The sequence below is a fragment of the Panthera tigris genome, chromosome C1 (assembly GCF_018350195.1).
Source record: "Panthera tigris isolate Pti1 chromosome C1, P.tigris_Pti1_mat1.1, whole genome shotgun sequence".
Classification (NCBI taxonomy): Eukaryota; Metazoa; Chordata; class Mammalia; order Carnivora; family Felidae; genus Panthera; species Panthera tigris.
The window spans coordinates 98,020,004-98,037,295 of NC_056667.1; the positions used below are offsets into that span (position 1 = coordinate 98,020,004).

Genomic DNA, 17,292 nt, shown 5'->3' on the forward strand with positions numbered 1-17,292 from the left:
GATCTGACTGATGTCCCCAGAGTCTATGTGTGCAGTGCTCTGTCCTGCCTGGGGGGCCTTGGGAATGAGGGCAAGTGTTTGAGGGAGGACTGATGTCAAGGAGGCCCTATAAGACCGGAGGTTGAGGGAGCTTACTCTTGGCCACCGAGGGGCTCCTTTGGGGGGGGCTCCTGAACTGAGTGTTCACAGACGGGGGTGGGAGTCCCAGTTTCCGTAGGTGGTTAATGGCCAGGTTGTGACCACACTCAGCTTCACACAGTAGTTGATCCCTGTTGTAATTTCAACATTGACCCGAGGCAGGGTGCTCTCACGGTTGCCCTGGAAGACCACCCAGGAAGTGCATCTGGGGTAAAATGAGGCAGCAGCCTGTTTTCCGTAGGAAGCCTGAACATACACACACATAGACAGTTGCACCCCTTGGTGTCATTTGTACTAGCTTTTTGTGTTCCTCTGGGTCCTTTGGACTCAGCCAGAGCCTATGGGAATGACTTTCAGTTTGAATTTCTAGGAATGAGAAGTAAATGCTTCTCTGTGCTGGTTTAGAATTTCCTTTCTTCTTGTGTTGTGCAAAGGTGTAGGGTGACAGTGTGTCCCAGATTTTTTTGGACAGACCAAACTGTAAACATTTTGCAGTGTTGCCCCCACAAGAAAGTCCTAGAAAATGAATTTAGGCAGATTGTAAGCAAATCAAGTCAGCTACAGAAATTCTAAAATTCACAATGTTAGGCTTTGAAAAGGTGTATTTTCAATTCCACTGTTGAGGGTGGAGTGACAGTCTCTGTGTTGGGTCTTTGGATGGCAGGAGGAAAATACTAAGTTGGGAGTAAAAATTAGCTTATTCCTTGTAGGCGGGTGGCTTGGGTGGGTATTGGCTGCGTGCGTGTGTATATGTGTGTGTGTAGAATTTTTCTAAGCTCAAAATCAAATCTGCAATGTATTTTGATGAGAAGTGATTCACGTGGTATAAACGTGCCAGCTGATGATCAGTCATTTTTGTTTTTTTCAGGGAGAGAAATAGAGAGAGACACAAATCACCCCGGAATAAAGATGGCAGAGGGTCAGAAAAATCTGTCACCATTCAAGCTCCCACTGGAGAGCCCCTGTTGGCAAACGATTCCACTCGGACAGAGGAAGTTCAGGTAAGGATCAAAGGCAGTCTGTAAGCACACTGCCACTGGATCAAGACTCTTTTCAGTAAATGTTTTCCTAAGTCTTGTTGCAGTAGGTTCTCTTGGGTTTTTATCTTTATTTTTCTAGCATGATAATTAGTTTATCTATGTCTCGTGGTTTCTTGTTGGTCTAAGGACAGCCTGTCCTGCCATTGGCTGCCTTGGGGATTGTTCTGAAATGCGATTGGTTGGCCTGCTTTGACTATGGTGTTGAAAAGAAGCCAGCCGGGCTGATGACAGGGCAGAGAAAGGGAAAGTTACAGGCTGTCGTCTCCAGAGACTCGTTCCAAAGTGGAACGGTACGGGAGGGAAGGAAATGTCCTCTCTAGCAGCCCTGAGTGGCATGGAGAAGAAGAGGTTCAGAGAGCCCAGACTGACCGCTAAGAGATATATGAAATAAATCGGGGGCTGGACACTTAGATGCCCGGTAGGAAAACCAGGAAGAATGAAATAGGCCCTCAGTCACAGAGAAGGGACACACACATATCAGGCAGGCTGGGGGCTGAGCAGCAAACTGTGGGGCACCTCAGCGTCCGGACAGAGGCGTGGAGCGTTGGGGTCTGTGGCAAACTAGAGAATGCATTTCCTCTGTCAAAGGAGCAGCAGCTCTCCAGCTCTGGACACGTCTTACTGCTCACGGGTGCGGGAATTCTGTGTTTCTGGGTGTACTGGTACTTAAGAAGAGCGGGAAATCAGGATTTTATGTGAAGTCACCCAGTTTTAAAATATTGGCAGTGTATTAAAAGACACCGTGTGGGTTCTTCTCTCTGGGTCCTGACTATCTGGCAGCCCGCCTGAGTTAAATAAACATCTGAGCTGTACTCAGAAACACGCTTGCCTACCTTCCACAGCTCTTGAAATACATGCACGTACAGCCTTGGCCCCGAATAGACCGATGTGTGCTCACACCTGCAGCTGCACACATATGTGCATCTTTAAGCAGACAGAGGCACTTGAAATTGGGATTCCTCAGAGCACACGAGGTGCTCTCAGAACCCAACGCTCAGCTGTGGGATGAAGGTGGAGTTTGGCCAGTGATGAGTAAATGCCGTTAGTAGGAACGTCGCACTGTCTGCCACGGCTCTGGGAGGGCCAGAGGGGTGGCCTTGGCTGGCTGACCCTGAGATTGGACGCCCTCGAAGTGCTGCAGGGCGGCAGTTTCCTTCCGCATGCGGATTCCGCAGTGCTGGCGGCCCGCTGGGAGGACATTTCTTCTTTGCCGCTTCTCTACACCTTGGAGCTCACCGGGAAGCTGTTTGTGTTTACACTAAGTTGATGTGATGGGAAAGGCCCTGACATGGGTTTTTGGAGGCGGTACTTCTCTGCAGCTCTGTGACCAAGGGCAGTCATGACCTTTGTGGGCCTCAGGCTCTTTAGATAGCAGATTTAGAGGATCTTAGGTCCTTTCTGTTCTAAGAACCCCAAGCTTCGGAGGACGCTTCGGACAGCTACGCTCTTTAGGCACAAGGTGTACATCCATTCTTTAAATGTACAGGGGATTTAGTTAGAAACGCTGGCTAAACCATAGCAGTGTGGTGGTCAACGAAATGACCACGAGACACTAGGAATAATTACTTCCACACTGATTATCAACTGAATATTAGGCCCAGTACACAACATGGAATCCAGTATTTACGTTTCACTCTTTCTAGGTGTTATAAAGTAAGTTATTTTATGTAGGCTGTGAACTCACCTTATATTACAAGTTGTTGATTTTTTTTTTAATGTTTGTTTATTTTTGAGAGAGAAAGAAAGACCGAGTGCGAGCAGGGGAGGGGCACAGAGAGAGGGAGACACAGAATCCAAAGCAGGCTCCGGGCCCTGAGCTGTCAGCGCAGAGCCCAAGGCGGGACTCGAACTCACGTACCTTCAAGATCGTGACCTGAGCCGAAGTCGGATGCTTAACCAAATGAGCCACCAGGCTCCCCACAAGTTGTTGATTTTTGACGTTGTGGCTATTTTTTCCTCTATATCGGTGATTTTTTTTTTCATTGAAGGAAATTTACCCACAGAAATGAACAGATTTAAAGTGTAGGGTTTGAGAATTTCAAACAGCTGAATAAACCCAGAGAACTTACACTATTGATACATATGTTTTTATTCCTCTACAAAGTTCTCATGTTCTCCCCAGTCAATTCCCGTCCCCACCCCCACCTCTTCAAGACAGACCCTGTTTTGATTTCTACCGCCATAGATTGGTTTTGCCTGCTTTAGAATTTGATATAATTGGGATCGTACTCTTTTGTTTCAGACGTTTTTTAGTCAGCGTAATGATTTTGAGATTTACCAAGTTCTGGTGTGTTTTAGCAATTCATCCTTTTTTATTTTCGCTGAGTAGTATTCTGTCGTCTGAATATACTACAGTTTGTTACCCATCCTTCTGGTGATAGATAGACATTTGAGGTGTGCCATTTGGGGCTACTGTGAATAAAGCTGTTAAGAACATTCTGGCACGGGTCTTCTTGCGGATGTGTATTTTCATTGATTTTGGATAAAACCATGGGAGTGTCATTGTTGGATCATACAGTTCAGCATATAGTGAAATTTGTATGACACTACCAGACCCGTTTTCAAGAGTGCTTGGACCATTCGGTACTTCCCTCAGACATGTGTGAGTGAGTCTTGGTGGCTTTTGGCTGTTGTCCTAGAGAGTTTGTGGTATGTGATACTTGTAACCTTCCAAGTCGAAGACCTGTTTGTTCATCGGTCAAGACCATTGCCACCGCCCACCAGTCCTTGTCATAGCCTATCTGTTCATAGATCATGATTCTGATCATTTCTAGATCTAAGGTTCTTGTTCAGTTTTGAGATCCCAATTCTTGCTGATTCAGCTATCAACTTAAACTAGATTTTTCAAAGTTGGTGTCTTACACATGAATTTCACCCAGTTTGTCCCTACATCAGACTATTTTCTCCAAGTTAAATCATGTACACAAATCTCTGAGGCAAAAACCTCTTTGGAACCCCTGTGGCTTTTCATTGCCTTTGTAGTGAAGTCAGGTTTGCTTGCCAGCAAAATAGCAGAATTGTTTGAAAATCTTAACAAGTGGATCTTGGTAAAGGAAGAGACTGCTTGCTCCAAATGGAAGCTACCTCAGACTTTAAAAAGAGAGAGGAAAGCACAAAAGTCAGAGACACTGCAATAGTCTGGTAGTTCTGTACCCTCGATATTCCATGTGTCAGTGAGAATGTGTGTTTAGGGAGGAAGTTTTTTGTTTTTTTTTTAAATTTTTTTTTCAATGTTTATTTTTGAGTGACAGAGACAGAGTGTGAGCGGGGGAGGGGCAGAGAGAGAAGGAGACACAGAATCCGAAGCAGGCTCCAGGCTCTGAGCTGTCAGCACAGAGCCCGATGTGGGGCTTGAACTCACGAACCCTGAGATCATGACCTGAGCCGAAGTCAGATACTTAACCGACTGAGCCACCCAGGCGTAGGGAGGAAGTTTTGCGTTGTCCTGGCCTTCCATACTTGAATTTGCTTAGGTTGCTCGCTGAGAAACATTGTCACGGAGTGCTTGACGCTGATACTTCTTGAAGAAAAAAAAAAAAAAATAGCTACAGGTTAGCTGTGATTTGTACATGGCAGTGAAGGTCCCTGGCTCTTCAGAGCTGCTGGGGGGTATTATAATACCTCGCTTCCGGAAGTTGGACTCTGTTGGCCTTCGTAACCCAGCCATGAACTGAGGCGAGAACACAGAGTTTTCTTATGTTACGGGTGAGCCCTCACATGTCAGTCTCACGGCGGGATTGCTTATTGGGCCAAAAAGCCTCTCCGGAGATTCCAGCACGGGGGATGATAATCCACATGATAAGATGAATCCCCCAACAAACACACCAAAAGGGTAGACTGCGTTTTCTCTGTTTGGAAAGGTCAGTATATGACCCCCTTGGAAAAATGCCAGTGAAAACCGTTCAGGTCAAAACCTCCTGTATTTGAAGACTTAAGCCTCCGTTTTCTGGGATGCCCGTGGGTGTGGGCTGGCTCAGAGAGGAGGGCCCTCCGTGGGCACCGCGTGTCCAAATGCTTGCTTCGTGGCTTTTGCCAGTGACCTGCCGCCTGTGGCTCTTCACGCTCCCTGTTTGTGTTCCCCGTCAGGATGACAACTGGGGAGAGACCACCACGGCCATCACAGGCACCTCAGAGCACAGCATATCGCAGGAGGACATTGCCAGGATCAGCAAGGATATGGAAGACAGCGTGAGGCTGGATTGCAGGCGCTACCTGGGCCTCACCGTGGCCTCGGTCCTTGGACTGCTGGTGTTCCTCACCCCCATTGCCTTCATCCTGTTACCCCCCATCCTGTGGAGGGACGAGCTGGAGCCTTGTGGCACAATTTGTGAGGGACTCTTCATTTCCGTGGCGTTCAAACTCCTCATCCTGCTCATCGGGACCTGGGCGCTCTTCTTCCGCAAGCAGAGAGCCGACGTGCCGCGTGTCTTCGTGTTCCGTGCCCTTCTGTTGGTCCTCATCTTTTTTTTTGTGGTTTCCTATTGGCTGTTTTATGGGGTCCGCATTTTGGACTCTCGGGACCGCAACTACCAGGGTATCGTGCAGTATGCGGTGTCCCTCGTGGACGCCCTCCTCTTCATCCACTACCTGGCCATCGTCCTGCTGGAGCTGAGGCAGCTGCAGCCCATGTTCACGCTGCAGGTGGTCCGCTCCACCGACGGCGAGTCCCGGTTCTACAGCCTGGGACACCTGAGGTAAGGGCTGCTGACTGACATCTTTCTAGGAGGCCGCACGTGAGGGGTGAGGACGGGTGCCAGGACCAGAGTCTGACTCCTTCCCTGAGGTTCTGGGAAGACGTGTGTGTGTGTGCGTGTGTGTGTCTGGTGGGGGGTGTCCCTGTCCGTGGACTTTCCTGACTGCGGGGTGGGGTGACACAAATGCTGCCTGTCATCCAGGCTGGAGTTTTGTTGGGCGAGCTCTCAAACATGGCAGCTCCCAACAGAGCTGGAGGAAGGATGCCTAGTGATGGCTGCTGGCCTTGCCCCTGAAATTGGCCTGTGGGCAGTGGACAGAGTGGCCAGCACCTCCAGGCTGCTCAGAATCGCTCATTGTTCCTTTATTTTCCACGCCCAGAGGCGTCCTGGTCTAGGCACTAAATTATATGGCCACCCTAGTGACCCTCCAGTAACGAATCAGGTGCAGGTTGGAGACCCTGAACTTGTGAGAGTTGAGTGTTTTGAAAATGTACGTATGTGGGACAAAGTTAGAAATACATTGAGATGTCATACTTTAAATCTGCGTATATAATCTACTTGGTGGTCAACTAAAAAAGCGGTGGTCGCATTTTATCTCATTTATTTTATTTTTATTTATCCCGACGTAAGCGCTTCGTGTAGATTGTCACGTTTAGTCCTCACAGAACCCTTTGCTATAGGTACTCTTCATCCCAGTTTTTTTTTTTTTAATTTTTTTTTTAACGTTTATTTTTGAGACAGAGAGAGACAGGACATGAACGGGGGAGGGTCAGAGAGAGGGAGACACCGAATCTGAAACAGGCTCCGGGCTCCGAGCTGTCAGCACAGAGCCCGACGCGGGGCTCGAACTCACGGACCGTGAGATCATGACCTGAGCTGAAGTCGGCCGCTTAACCGACTGAGCCACCCAGGCGCCCCTCCTCATCCCAGTATTACAGATGAGGGGGATTAGGACACTTAAACAATGTGTAGAAACTAGTAACGGCTGGCCTTCGTTCGCAGTCACCTAGTTGTCGTGAAGCTGGGCCTAGGTTAATGCCCTCATCATGGTATGTCTCACTTTGTGTGTACGGGACTATTTGTCTGTTTTCTCCCACCAACTGAGGAAGGGGCTGAGGACAGGGGCCGTGTCTCCCTCTCATCGCATCCCCAGTGTCTGGCCCCGGAGCGTGGCATACAGCCAGCACTCACAGGGCTCCTGGTGAACGGATAGCCTGGGATGACCGACTTGGCCGTCTCGTCGGGCTCCCCTGCCTCCTCGGGCGATATATGTTGAGGTGTGTAACCTGCCTGGCACCTGGTGAGCCCTTAGTTAATTGTGGCCATTACGGCCTCTGATCGTGCAGCTGGCAAAGCGGCCAGTATCGGCAGGCGCACCTTAGTGGATCTCAGAACAATGGGCTTTGTCATAGTTCTGGCTGGGACACAGGAAGGTGGCCCAGCCCTGGTTTGCAGCTGGGCCAAACCGGCTCAGTGTTGGCACACACCCTCTTTCGTTCCTCTGGCTTCACCTGGGCCACCCCAGGCCTGGGTGGTGGGGGGGGGGGGGGGGAGGGGGTGGTTAGCATTGGAAGCTGCTGCCATCCTGACCGGTCCTTGGAGGGAATTGGTGTCTGAGTCACGCGCCCTGCACGGCAGAATCCTGTGTTTCGAGTCCTTTGCAGATGCCCGTGGGGCTGTGAAGGCAAGTAAGCCGCTGCTGCTTGTTCATCTCTGCTTTCTTTCCCCCTGTTTTGCGGTGGAGAATGACCAGCAGACTTGCATTAGACACCTGTCAGGTGCGCAGCCCGGCACTGGGGCTCCTGATGCGCGATGGCTGCCTTCAGTGCTCTGTTGCGATGCTCCTGGGGCCCACGGACCCTTCCCGGTTGTTCTCACCATGACCGACAACTGCCCAGCCTCTCCCTGCCAACCCTGAAGCCGCTAACCCCGGCCCCCAGGGAAACCCGAGCGTAGCACCTTGCCAGCAGCCCCGGGGGGGAGCGTGCTGAGGGGGTGCCCTGGTCTTCCTGGTGGCTTCTCTCCGGGCCCTTTGTTTTCCTCCTCTTCCCGCCTTCAGTAAGGCCCTCTTTGTCCTCACATGGAGACCCTGCTTCTGGGGTGGAAAGGTGGCTGGGGAAGGGGAGACGCCTTTTCTACACGAGTGCCTGGCCGCCCCCGTGACAGCCGGTCTGTGCGAGCTGGAGCGGGCTTGGCACCTCTCCTGCTGGCACCGTGTGGGCTCAGTCACCCGCCGACTCTTGGGCTAAATCTGGTCTGCGCCCAGCGGTGGCCGGAAGAGTCACGGGGCCAGAAATAGAACTTCTAAACCCTTTCGTAAAGTGTGGAAACGGGAGGGGTGGGAGAACCAGAGACACAGAGCGAGGCCGGGAATCAGATCAGCTGATGTGCGCCGCCCTTCTCCCCTCCCTTTATGTAAAGCCTTCCCCGTGGCAATGACCTGACGGGCTTAGGTGCAGGGCCAAGGTGAGTTCTTAGTTCTTGTTTTGTCCTCAAAGATGATTTTCTTGAATCGACTGAGCTATTTTTGACAGTTGTCAAAAGAATGCCTGTTCTTTCGTTTCTCGAAGCAAATATGCTCCTCGTTAGCTCTCACAAAAGGCACAGTGGCCCTGTTTGTTGGCAAGAATGGAATTATGGGCTTATTTGAAAACTTCCAGAAAAATAAAAGATTATTGTGGTACAAAGTGAAACGTTGTCAATAGACTAAGATATTACTAACGTTTGTCCAGTGCCTTGGGGATGACAGGGGGCTTTTTAGATGTCTGCTGTCATTTCCCCTCTCTTGCCCTGCCAGGGTGGGGCAGGTGGTATGGGGCTGCTGCCCTTTACAGAGGAGAACCCAGGGTGCCTAGGTGGCTCAGTCGGTCTGACTCAGGTCATGATCTCATGGTTCGTGAGTTCGAGCCCGACATCAGGCTCTGTGCTGACAGCTCAGAGCCTGGAGCCTGCCTCACGTGTGTGTGTGTGTGTGTGTGTGTGTGTGTGTGTGTGTGTGTGTCTCTCTCTCTCTCTCTCTCTGCCCCTCCCCTGCTTGTGCGCTCGCTTGCGCTCGCTCGCTCTCTCTCAAAAATGAATAAACGTTAAAAAAAATTAGAGGGGAGCCCAAGCTGCACACAGATCAGGGACCTGTGTGCCCTCCTGAGGGTCCCACTCCTCCCCTGCAGCACCCTGGGTCTCAGCACATCTGCTTTGTAATTTTGCATGCACACCTCCCTGGTCACTTGTTTTGACCTCATTCTCACAATGAGCTGCTGACTTTTCCAGGATGTCACCAAATATTGGTAAGTTTTGATCTGACCACATTTGGGGAGAAATCCAGAAGAGAGACAAATGGCATTTGATTATCATAGTTAATATATTTCTCAGTTTTGAGCTCTTTAAAGCCAAATGCTGTGAATGTTGGAGCATAGAAGCCAGTCGAATTGACTGAATCTGAGATGTAGGACAGCAGTTTACAGTGAAACCCTAAGGTAACAATCACCTGGTCCTTACCATGTGCCAAGCTCCTTCTTCGCTCCTAACAGAACTCATTTAATCTGAACGGTCCTGGGGGAGGCACCATCATCCTCATCTTCAGAGGAAGGAACTGAGACACAGAAGAGTTAAGCTGGTTGTCTGCTTGTGACTGTGGGAGCCAGAGTTTGAGACCAGGCTGTCTGGTTCCAGAATGTTCTTAACCTTTGGATAGATGCGTCCATATTCGCATCACTGCTTTAAGAACACGTGAACGAACTCGTCAACAATTTGGAGTTGTTCACCGTGGGCTAGGCTGGGTGCTGGCGATTTTTTTAAAATAACGTGATTCTACTGAACTCTCAGCTGCAGGGCTGGAAAGGAGAGAATGCAGAGAGGATTGCCAGAGATGTCCGGCTTGCGCTCTGCAGCCATTCCGTAGCCCATTGGTTCTTTTTGTTCAGTCAGTCAGCACACAAAACCTGGGCCTTGAAACCATAGCGGTAGGCAGCCGACGCCCCCAGCCACCTCGGGCTCCCATTCTCAGAGTCTGCTTGTTCTTACTTTGCATATAGTTCTAACGTTTACTTACCGACTTCTGTACCTCAAACAAGTCCACAAGTAACACATTTCAAGTGAGAGCTGCTATAGGGAGGCATGTGAACATCAAGGAAAAGTGGTAGCCGGGAGTCATCAGCAGAGAGACTGGAACCACAAAAGCAGGTAGAACTCTTGCCTGTTGACAGTGACCCGTGTTCTGTAAGATATTCATTTGGCTGAAGCTCCGTTGTACCTAATTCAGCGAGCAGGCTTTGACTGTGTGGGTTTCTAGGCATGCTTCATTCATTGACGTGGAGAGTATCTTATAAATTGGTGCCGACCCTGCACCTTTTTATCAAGGGTCTGGTTACTGACCATAGAACCACCTGTGCTTTAGAAGAAATGATTCACGGATTGCTTTTTGAACAGTGCAGGTTTATGGTCATGCATGATCGTAGCATTGCTGTGTTGAAAGGGGCTGTCGTGTCCCACCCCCAAAATTCACAGGTGGAAGTGAGAAACATGTCACTGGAGAGTGGCGAAGAGACCGTTTTTATTATAAAGTGGCAAGGAACTTGGCTGAACTGTGTTCATGTTCTGGTGTTCTGTGGCAGGGAGAACTTGTGAATGATGGAATTGGATTTCTAGCTGAGGAATTTTTTTAATAGTTTTTTTTTTTAATGTTTATTTACTTAGCATGCATGCCAGCGTGTAAGCAGGGGAGGGCAGAGAGAGAGAGAGAGGGAGAGAGAGGATCCCAAGCAGATGCTGCACTGTCAGTGCAGAGCCCGACCTGGGGCTCGATCTCATGAACTGTGAGATCATGACCTGAGCAGAAATGAAGAGTCAGGTGCTTCGACTGAGCCACCCAGGAGCCCCGATGTTTAGCTGAGAAATTTCTAAGCAAGGTGTTGAGGATGCAGCTTGGGTCCTCCTTAACTGCTTATAGTAAAATGTGACAAGGAGATGTGTTACAGAAGGAGAGGTCGTTAAGCAAAACGGAATCCAAACTTGAAGGTTTGGAAAATTTTCAGCTTATACATACAGCAAAAAATGATGAAGTGGATACTAAAGAGAACAACATCAAGGGTGTGGTCACACAACTGTTTGATGTTTTCTAAAGTTTATTTGTTTGTTCGTCTGTTTATGAAATCTCTACACCCAGTGTGGGGCTCGAACTCATGGCCCCGAGATCTAGAGTTGTGTGCTCTACCAACTGAGCCAGCCAAGCTCTGTTTGATTTAATCCGGATTTGATCAGCCATTCCAGCAGAAGCCAAGAATAAAGATGGGAAGATGGATTTGTCCCAGTAGTAACACTGTCACCTGGGACTAACGGATACAGAGAAGGGGGTGTAGAATGAAGGAAGGCTGAGAACATGTGTTATCCTCACGAATAGGGAGGAATGACCCCAAAGATGATCCAGAGATCATCGGGCTGCCACTCCCACTACAGGCCCAGGGACCAGGTTCCTTTCTCATTGGCTTCAGAGGTTGTGTCCCCCACTTGGGGCCACTGCTGAGAGCTGCTTGGGCAGGGCGAGCCCTGAGCCCCGAGGACACCGTGTTGAACCAAAGAGGATTACCCTTAAGATCAAGATCTTAGGATCTAATGGAATTGGCCTTGCTAGGTTTTGGACTTGTCTGGGACCCATCAACCCTTTCCTCCAGTTTCTCCCTTTTGGAATGAGAATGCCTATCCTATCCCTATCTCATTAATATATTGGAAGCACATAAGTTGTCTGGTTCCACGGGTTCACAGCTGGAGTGGGATCTTTGCTTCACTGTAGGTTATACCTTGAGTCTCAGCACTTAGATGAGACTTTGCGCTTAGGGCTGGTGCCGGAATGAGTCAAGACCTTCTGGGCTGTTGGGATGGAATTGGCATATTTTGCATGGGAGAAGAACATCAATTTTAGGGGCCAGGGGTGGAATGTTATGGATTGAATTGTATCACCCAGAATTTATAGGTTGCAACTCTAAACACTGGCTTTATTTAGAGAAGGGGTATCCGAAGAAGTCATTAAGGTTCAGTGAGGTCATAGATCTGATAAAACGCATGTTCTTATAAGAAGAGACACCAGAGAGCTTACACACACACACACACACACACACACACACACACACAGGCGCGCGCGTGTGCTCTCTCTCTCTCTCTTTCTCTCACCCCTGTGCTCACGGATCGAGGAACGGCCATGTGTAGATATCATGAGAAGGTTGTCATCTGTAAGCCAGAAAGAGGGCTCTCACCAGAAACTGAATCGGCCAAACCTTGGTCTTGGACATCTGGGCTTCTGAACTCCAAGAAAATAAGTTTCTGTTGTTTAAGCCACTCAGTCTATGGTATTTTGTTATGGCAGCCCGAGCTAAGACGGGAACATGACACAGTGGTGACTCTTGAGCCCAGAGCCCCAGGAAACCATGGGATCAATGAGCGCAGTTCAACCCTGATGAAACAGAGCTCATATTGTCCCTTCTCTGGCTCACGCCTGCGTCCTCACAGCTCGAGTGGGAGCCTTGCTTCTCTCGAATGCACTTGGGTTTTCTAGTTAGAAGTGAGAAAGCGAGAGTCTCTGGGGGAGATTAAGGTTATTCCAGTAATTCCAGGGCAGATCTACCTCCCCTTGAAATCCTAGGTCTGTGATCCTGGGTCAAGCGATATCCAAGCTGGTAATTACACCGCCGATCAGATTTGACCGTCCCGCTGAGCTGTGGGCCCTCCCTCTCACATTCAACACTGGCATCAACGGGTTTGGTTAGGACCCAGCACCATTGGCTGCAAAGCTGGGGAGTGTTTTTAAATGACCACCGGGGATTTTGGTTCATGTCATTTATGATCATGGTTTCGTACACAGTTTTCATTTTTAGAGAGGTGTGTTTTGTTTAACTGCTTTTCATTGAAGACGTTTGCCAGTCCCCTAAAAAAGCAAAGGATAAAAACGAGTAAAAGCTGAGGAGTAGAGTGGAAAGGTTTTTGCTCGGATCTGCGTTGCTGTGGGAGAATTGTGAGGGCTGCCGTTTGCGGTTTGGCCCGGGGGTGCCTGTTCGAAGTGGCTGTAATGAGGGTGTGAGACGCTGGACACTGCAGCCCTGTGTTTGGACAGCTGCCTCTTGGCAGTGGCCACAGCTGGGAAGGCTTCCCTCGCACAGTGTCTGCCCGTAAGCCCTGCTACGAGCCCCTGAGGGGCCAACCCTCACAGAGTGCAGCCACCGAATCGCCAAGGAGCCCGTGGATGCAGAACTGGTCTAGATGGCCTTCCCATGGGGCCACAGGTGGCTAGGACATGCCAACACACAAGAAGGCGGATGGACAGGTGTCTGCATTCCCTGTCCTGCAGAGCCACTGCCCGGCTCCGCTCTGTGCCCGTTTTGGCTCCGTCTCTGCCGGCAGAGATCTAGTGGGCCAGGCTGATGGCCCTCAGAATTCCCGACTTTTCATGCTCTGCTCCCGTGGTTCTTCCCAAGGCCAGAGGTACTGAGGCTGAGAAATGGGAGGCTGGCTAAGAGAATGCCAGTCAGGCATCCCAGGTGGGTCTGGAGGTACCGTAGTTCCTATCTAAATCTCTGTCTTAGCCCCAAGCAGGCAGTTGTCTTTGATGTTTATCTGGTGTGATTCAGCTCAGTAATTTGAAACGCTGAGAAAGCTGAATTTCCATCCCAGGCAGGGCCGGCAGGTGCGGCCCAAATTGGACCATGCAGGGAGGTGGCGGTATGATGGGGTCGGTGCCCTGTCCCGGAAGCAGGGCTGCGGACTCTTCAGGCAGACCGTGGCAATAGCCAAACCTGCCGCTTACAGGGAGGCGTGTCTCAGATTTGCCAGCATTTCTGCTTCAGGAAGGGCCGCCAAGGGGACAGCCCGCCATGACGGGATCACCTCCGAAGGAGGTCTCAAGTGTTGACGCCACACTCAGAACCGCCCGCCCTGTGGATCATGGCATCGTGGCCTAAAAGGGCAACACGCGGGACAGCGTTTTGTTGTCTGGCTCCTGAGACCAGAAGAACCAGGCCGGTGCATGTAGCCGTGAGCTACCTCTCGTCCTCCCAGACTCCTCCCAGGGAGGGAGAGCGTGGTCTCTGCACATGTTCTCAGTGTGGTCTGCCTGACATTCGGGAGGGTATTTTCCAGGGTGATCGTTTGTTAAGAGGGGGGACGTAAAGTGCAGAGAGAAGGGCCCCGGTGCTCCCCCAGACTGCACTTTGGAGGCCATTCCTTGGTGACCAACCCCCTTTGAGCTGCTCCCGGCCTCTAGTGTCTCTGCCTCCTGATGGGGAGCCCCTACAGGGCTTGCGTGCAGCCCCATTTGGTGCCTACGCCAGGGACACTTTCCAACCCATAAATATTGATTCAGAGAACTAGGTTTCTGCAGCTTCCGTGTGGCTGGGGAGCCCGCAGGCCGGGGTCCCCCCCGGGAATCCACGCAGCCTGGAAGGGAGCCTCCCTGGGCCGCGCCAGCGGGACAGGGCCCCAGCTGTGGGGCCTCCGTCAAGGTCGGCAGTCTGCCTCCCATCCCAGGATCTCAGGCAGCAATGTGTGTCGCACCTGGCCCATTGTGACAGAGTCCCTGAAAATCCAGGCTTGTGCCCAACTCTTTCTACCGTCCAGTCCAGGTCTGTCAGTAAACACAAGCCGTTTCCCATTTTCGCCCCTCCCTGTCCTCAAGTTCCAAGGTGATCATTGCCTGTTCCCTGTGTGGGATTCGTGTAAGCCACATCCCCAAAGGCGGTCTCGAGACAAACATTTTAATTAAAAGGCAGGAGGGCCCAGAGATGCAAACGCTCGTGTGCGCGGTTCCCAGGAGAGGTGGCAGCAGCATTGAGGGGTTAATTATACTCGCGTCTCTGGGACTCGGCATGAACATTGCTGCACCTTGTCCTGACTCCTGGTCACCCCAAAGTCACTTTATCTCTACATCCAGGCCAACAGCGAAGGCCACGCATCCAAGCTGCGGCCTTGCTGACTCTTGTGGGGAGAAGTTAGTCAGAACTGAGCCCATCTGCCGGCTCGCCCACACTGGGAGTTGTCCCAGAAAGTCGAACCATTTTAGCGTTTTCTCAAAGACCCCGGGTTCAGGCCTAAAAAGCCGCCGCCGGATCAGGCACGCCTCTAAGAGTAGTAGGAGAGAGGGAGGCCTTGGTTACTGTTAGCATCCTCTGGATCTTCCTGGCCGGCTCTCCCTCTCTCCTACCCACACACTCCCTCTCTGTCGCGCTGTCCCCCCCTCACCATCTCCGACCTTTGCCATCCTCTCAGCCTGGCCCTGCTCTTTCCCTGTTTCCATCCATCTTGCCCTAAATACAGATGTGTTCACTTCCTAAAGCTGCGGCGGGACCACAGACTGGGTGGCTTAAAACAGTTTTCTCTGTCCGTTCTGGAGGCTGGGAGTCTCAAATCTAGGTCCTGGCAGGGCCGGGCTCCCTCTGAATCCTTCCTGGTCTTCCTGGCTTCTGCTGGCCGTCCTTGGCACTCCTTGGTTTGCGTCCACGTAAGTGCAGTCTCCGCTCTGTCATCACGTGGCGCCTTCTGTGTGTGTCCCCTTTTCTTTATAAAGATACCAGTAGGACCTTAACTCACTGTAATTACATCTGCAGGGATCCCATCGTGAGGTCCTGGGTACACACGTGGATTTGGGGAGACACTTCACCCCACCAACAGGGTCTCAAAGCTGTTCTGTGACTCAGCAGGGTGGCCCTGTCGCTGTTACTGTAGTTGTTTGGGAGGGTTGCTTCACACCAGCCTGCTTTGCCCACACCCCTTCCTCTGCCTGGAATTCACCTTACAGCCCGTTGTCCACATGGCGTGGCCATCATCCATCATTTAACGCTTAGAAACTCCGCTTCGCCTCTGCCGCAGATCTTCACCTGAAACCCTCCACCCCTCCCCTGGTCACAGGTTCTGTCACAGTCTGTGGGTCACCACCGACGGGAGCTTAAGCCTCTTAAGGTTCTTTTCACATCTGTTTCCAGGTCCTTGGGATCTAGCGGGTGCTCCTAATTCATACTAGCCTGTGAATGGTGTTGGAGAGACTGGTTGTTAGGATTTTTTTGAGTGTCAGCATCCTTAGCTGGCTAGTAGAGTAATGAGTACTTGCCCTGAAAGCAAGCCCTTGCGGATTTTGCTGTGACTGGAACCCTGCCTCTTCAGTGCCTTCCTGTCGGCACACACCGAGGTAACCAGATTAATGGCAGCTGTCATAGTGTCACGTGGGGCACTAACATGTAAGAAATGCTTCCACGTTTTTCACGCATGAAGAAAGCTGTTTTTGTTGACAGAGCTAAAGGGAGCAGATGAATATTTAAAAAGAAGTGGCTAGGGGCACCTGGGTGGCTCAGTCAGTTAAATGTCTGACTTCAGCTCAAGCCACGATCTCACGGTTCGTGAATTCAAGCCCCTCGTCAGGCTCTGTGCTGATGGCTCGGAGCCTGGAGCCTGCTTCAGATTCTGTGTCTCCCTCTCTCTCTGCCTCTCCCCTGCTCATGCTCTCTCTCTTTTTCTCAAAAAATAAATACACATTAAAAAAAAAAATTTAAGGGGCACCTGGGTGGCTCAGTCAGTTAAGTATCCAACTTCAGCTCAGGTCATGATCTCACGGTTTGTGAGTTCGAGCCCTGCCTCAGGCTCTGGGCTGACAGCTCAGAGCCTGGAGCCTGCTTCAGATTCTGTGTCTCCCTCTCTCTCTGCCCCTCCCCTGCTCACTCTCTCTCTCTCTCAAAAATAAATACACGTGCAAAAAAATTTTTTTTAATTTAAAAAGAACTGGCTAAAACCTGCCTGAGGCCTCCCCACCTGGCCCTGTCAGGGGAGGGCCTTTCTAGCTGCCCGGAGAGACATTAAAGCCTGTAAAGCGCGAGGATCTCAGACCGGCTGAGCTCTAAAACCTGAATATTTCTGATTTTAATAGCATGTCTTAATTTAATTACGGAAGCCACAACCAAATCGAAGGAAAAGCGAACAAAACAGGGAGCTCTCTGTGTGTGCATGCGTATGTGTGCATATTTGCATACACGTGTTTCTAGGCCTCGGTGCCCTTATTTGCGCAGGAAGAGAGTTAAAAGGGGGGAAGTTTATGGCCACAATTGTTTCCTTCAAATATTTGATGAGCTTTCACAAGAAAGGAGGGTTTGGGTGCAGAAGGAAGCGGTGGCAGGACCCCTGGGTAGAACTTAGAGGAAGGTCATTTCAAGGCCAAGTGAGAGAGAACTTTCTTTTCACAGAGAGGCTGGTTGCCATCCGGGGCGCCATAAAGAGAATCGGTATGTGGATTGGGAGTTTGGCCTAGACAGACTCAGATTTCTTTGCTTCTTGTGTCTCTGCCTGGGTGAGCATTAAGGTTCTCTTCCTTCTGCGAAGAGTAACATTTTGTGATTCAGGGGCAGGGAAGCTTAGGTCGTGCTTTCACCAGAGACGCACGAAGAATCGAGCCAGCA

At 50.6% G+C, this 17,292-nt stretch overlaps 1 protein-coding gene across 1 annotated transcript in view; it reads left to right on the top strand.

Moving 5' to 3' along the window:
• Positions 1-17,292, top strand: part of VANGL1 (VANGL planar cell polarity protein 1) — a 47,581-nt gene that overhangs the window by 14,921 nt on the left and 15,368 nt on the right. Inside the window, exons 3-4 of the mRNA XM_042993807.1 lie at positions 1,007-1,139; positions 5,265-5,872. Coding sequence (XP_042849741.1) covers positions 1,007-1,139; positions 5,265-5,872 — 741 coding nt within the window. The remainder of the gene's footprint in view (positions 1-1,006; positions 1,140-5,264; positions 5,873-17,292) is intronic.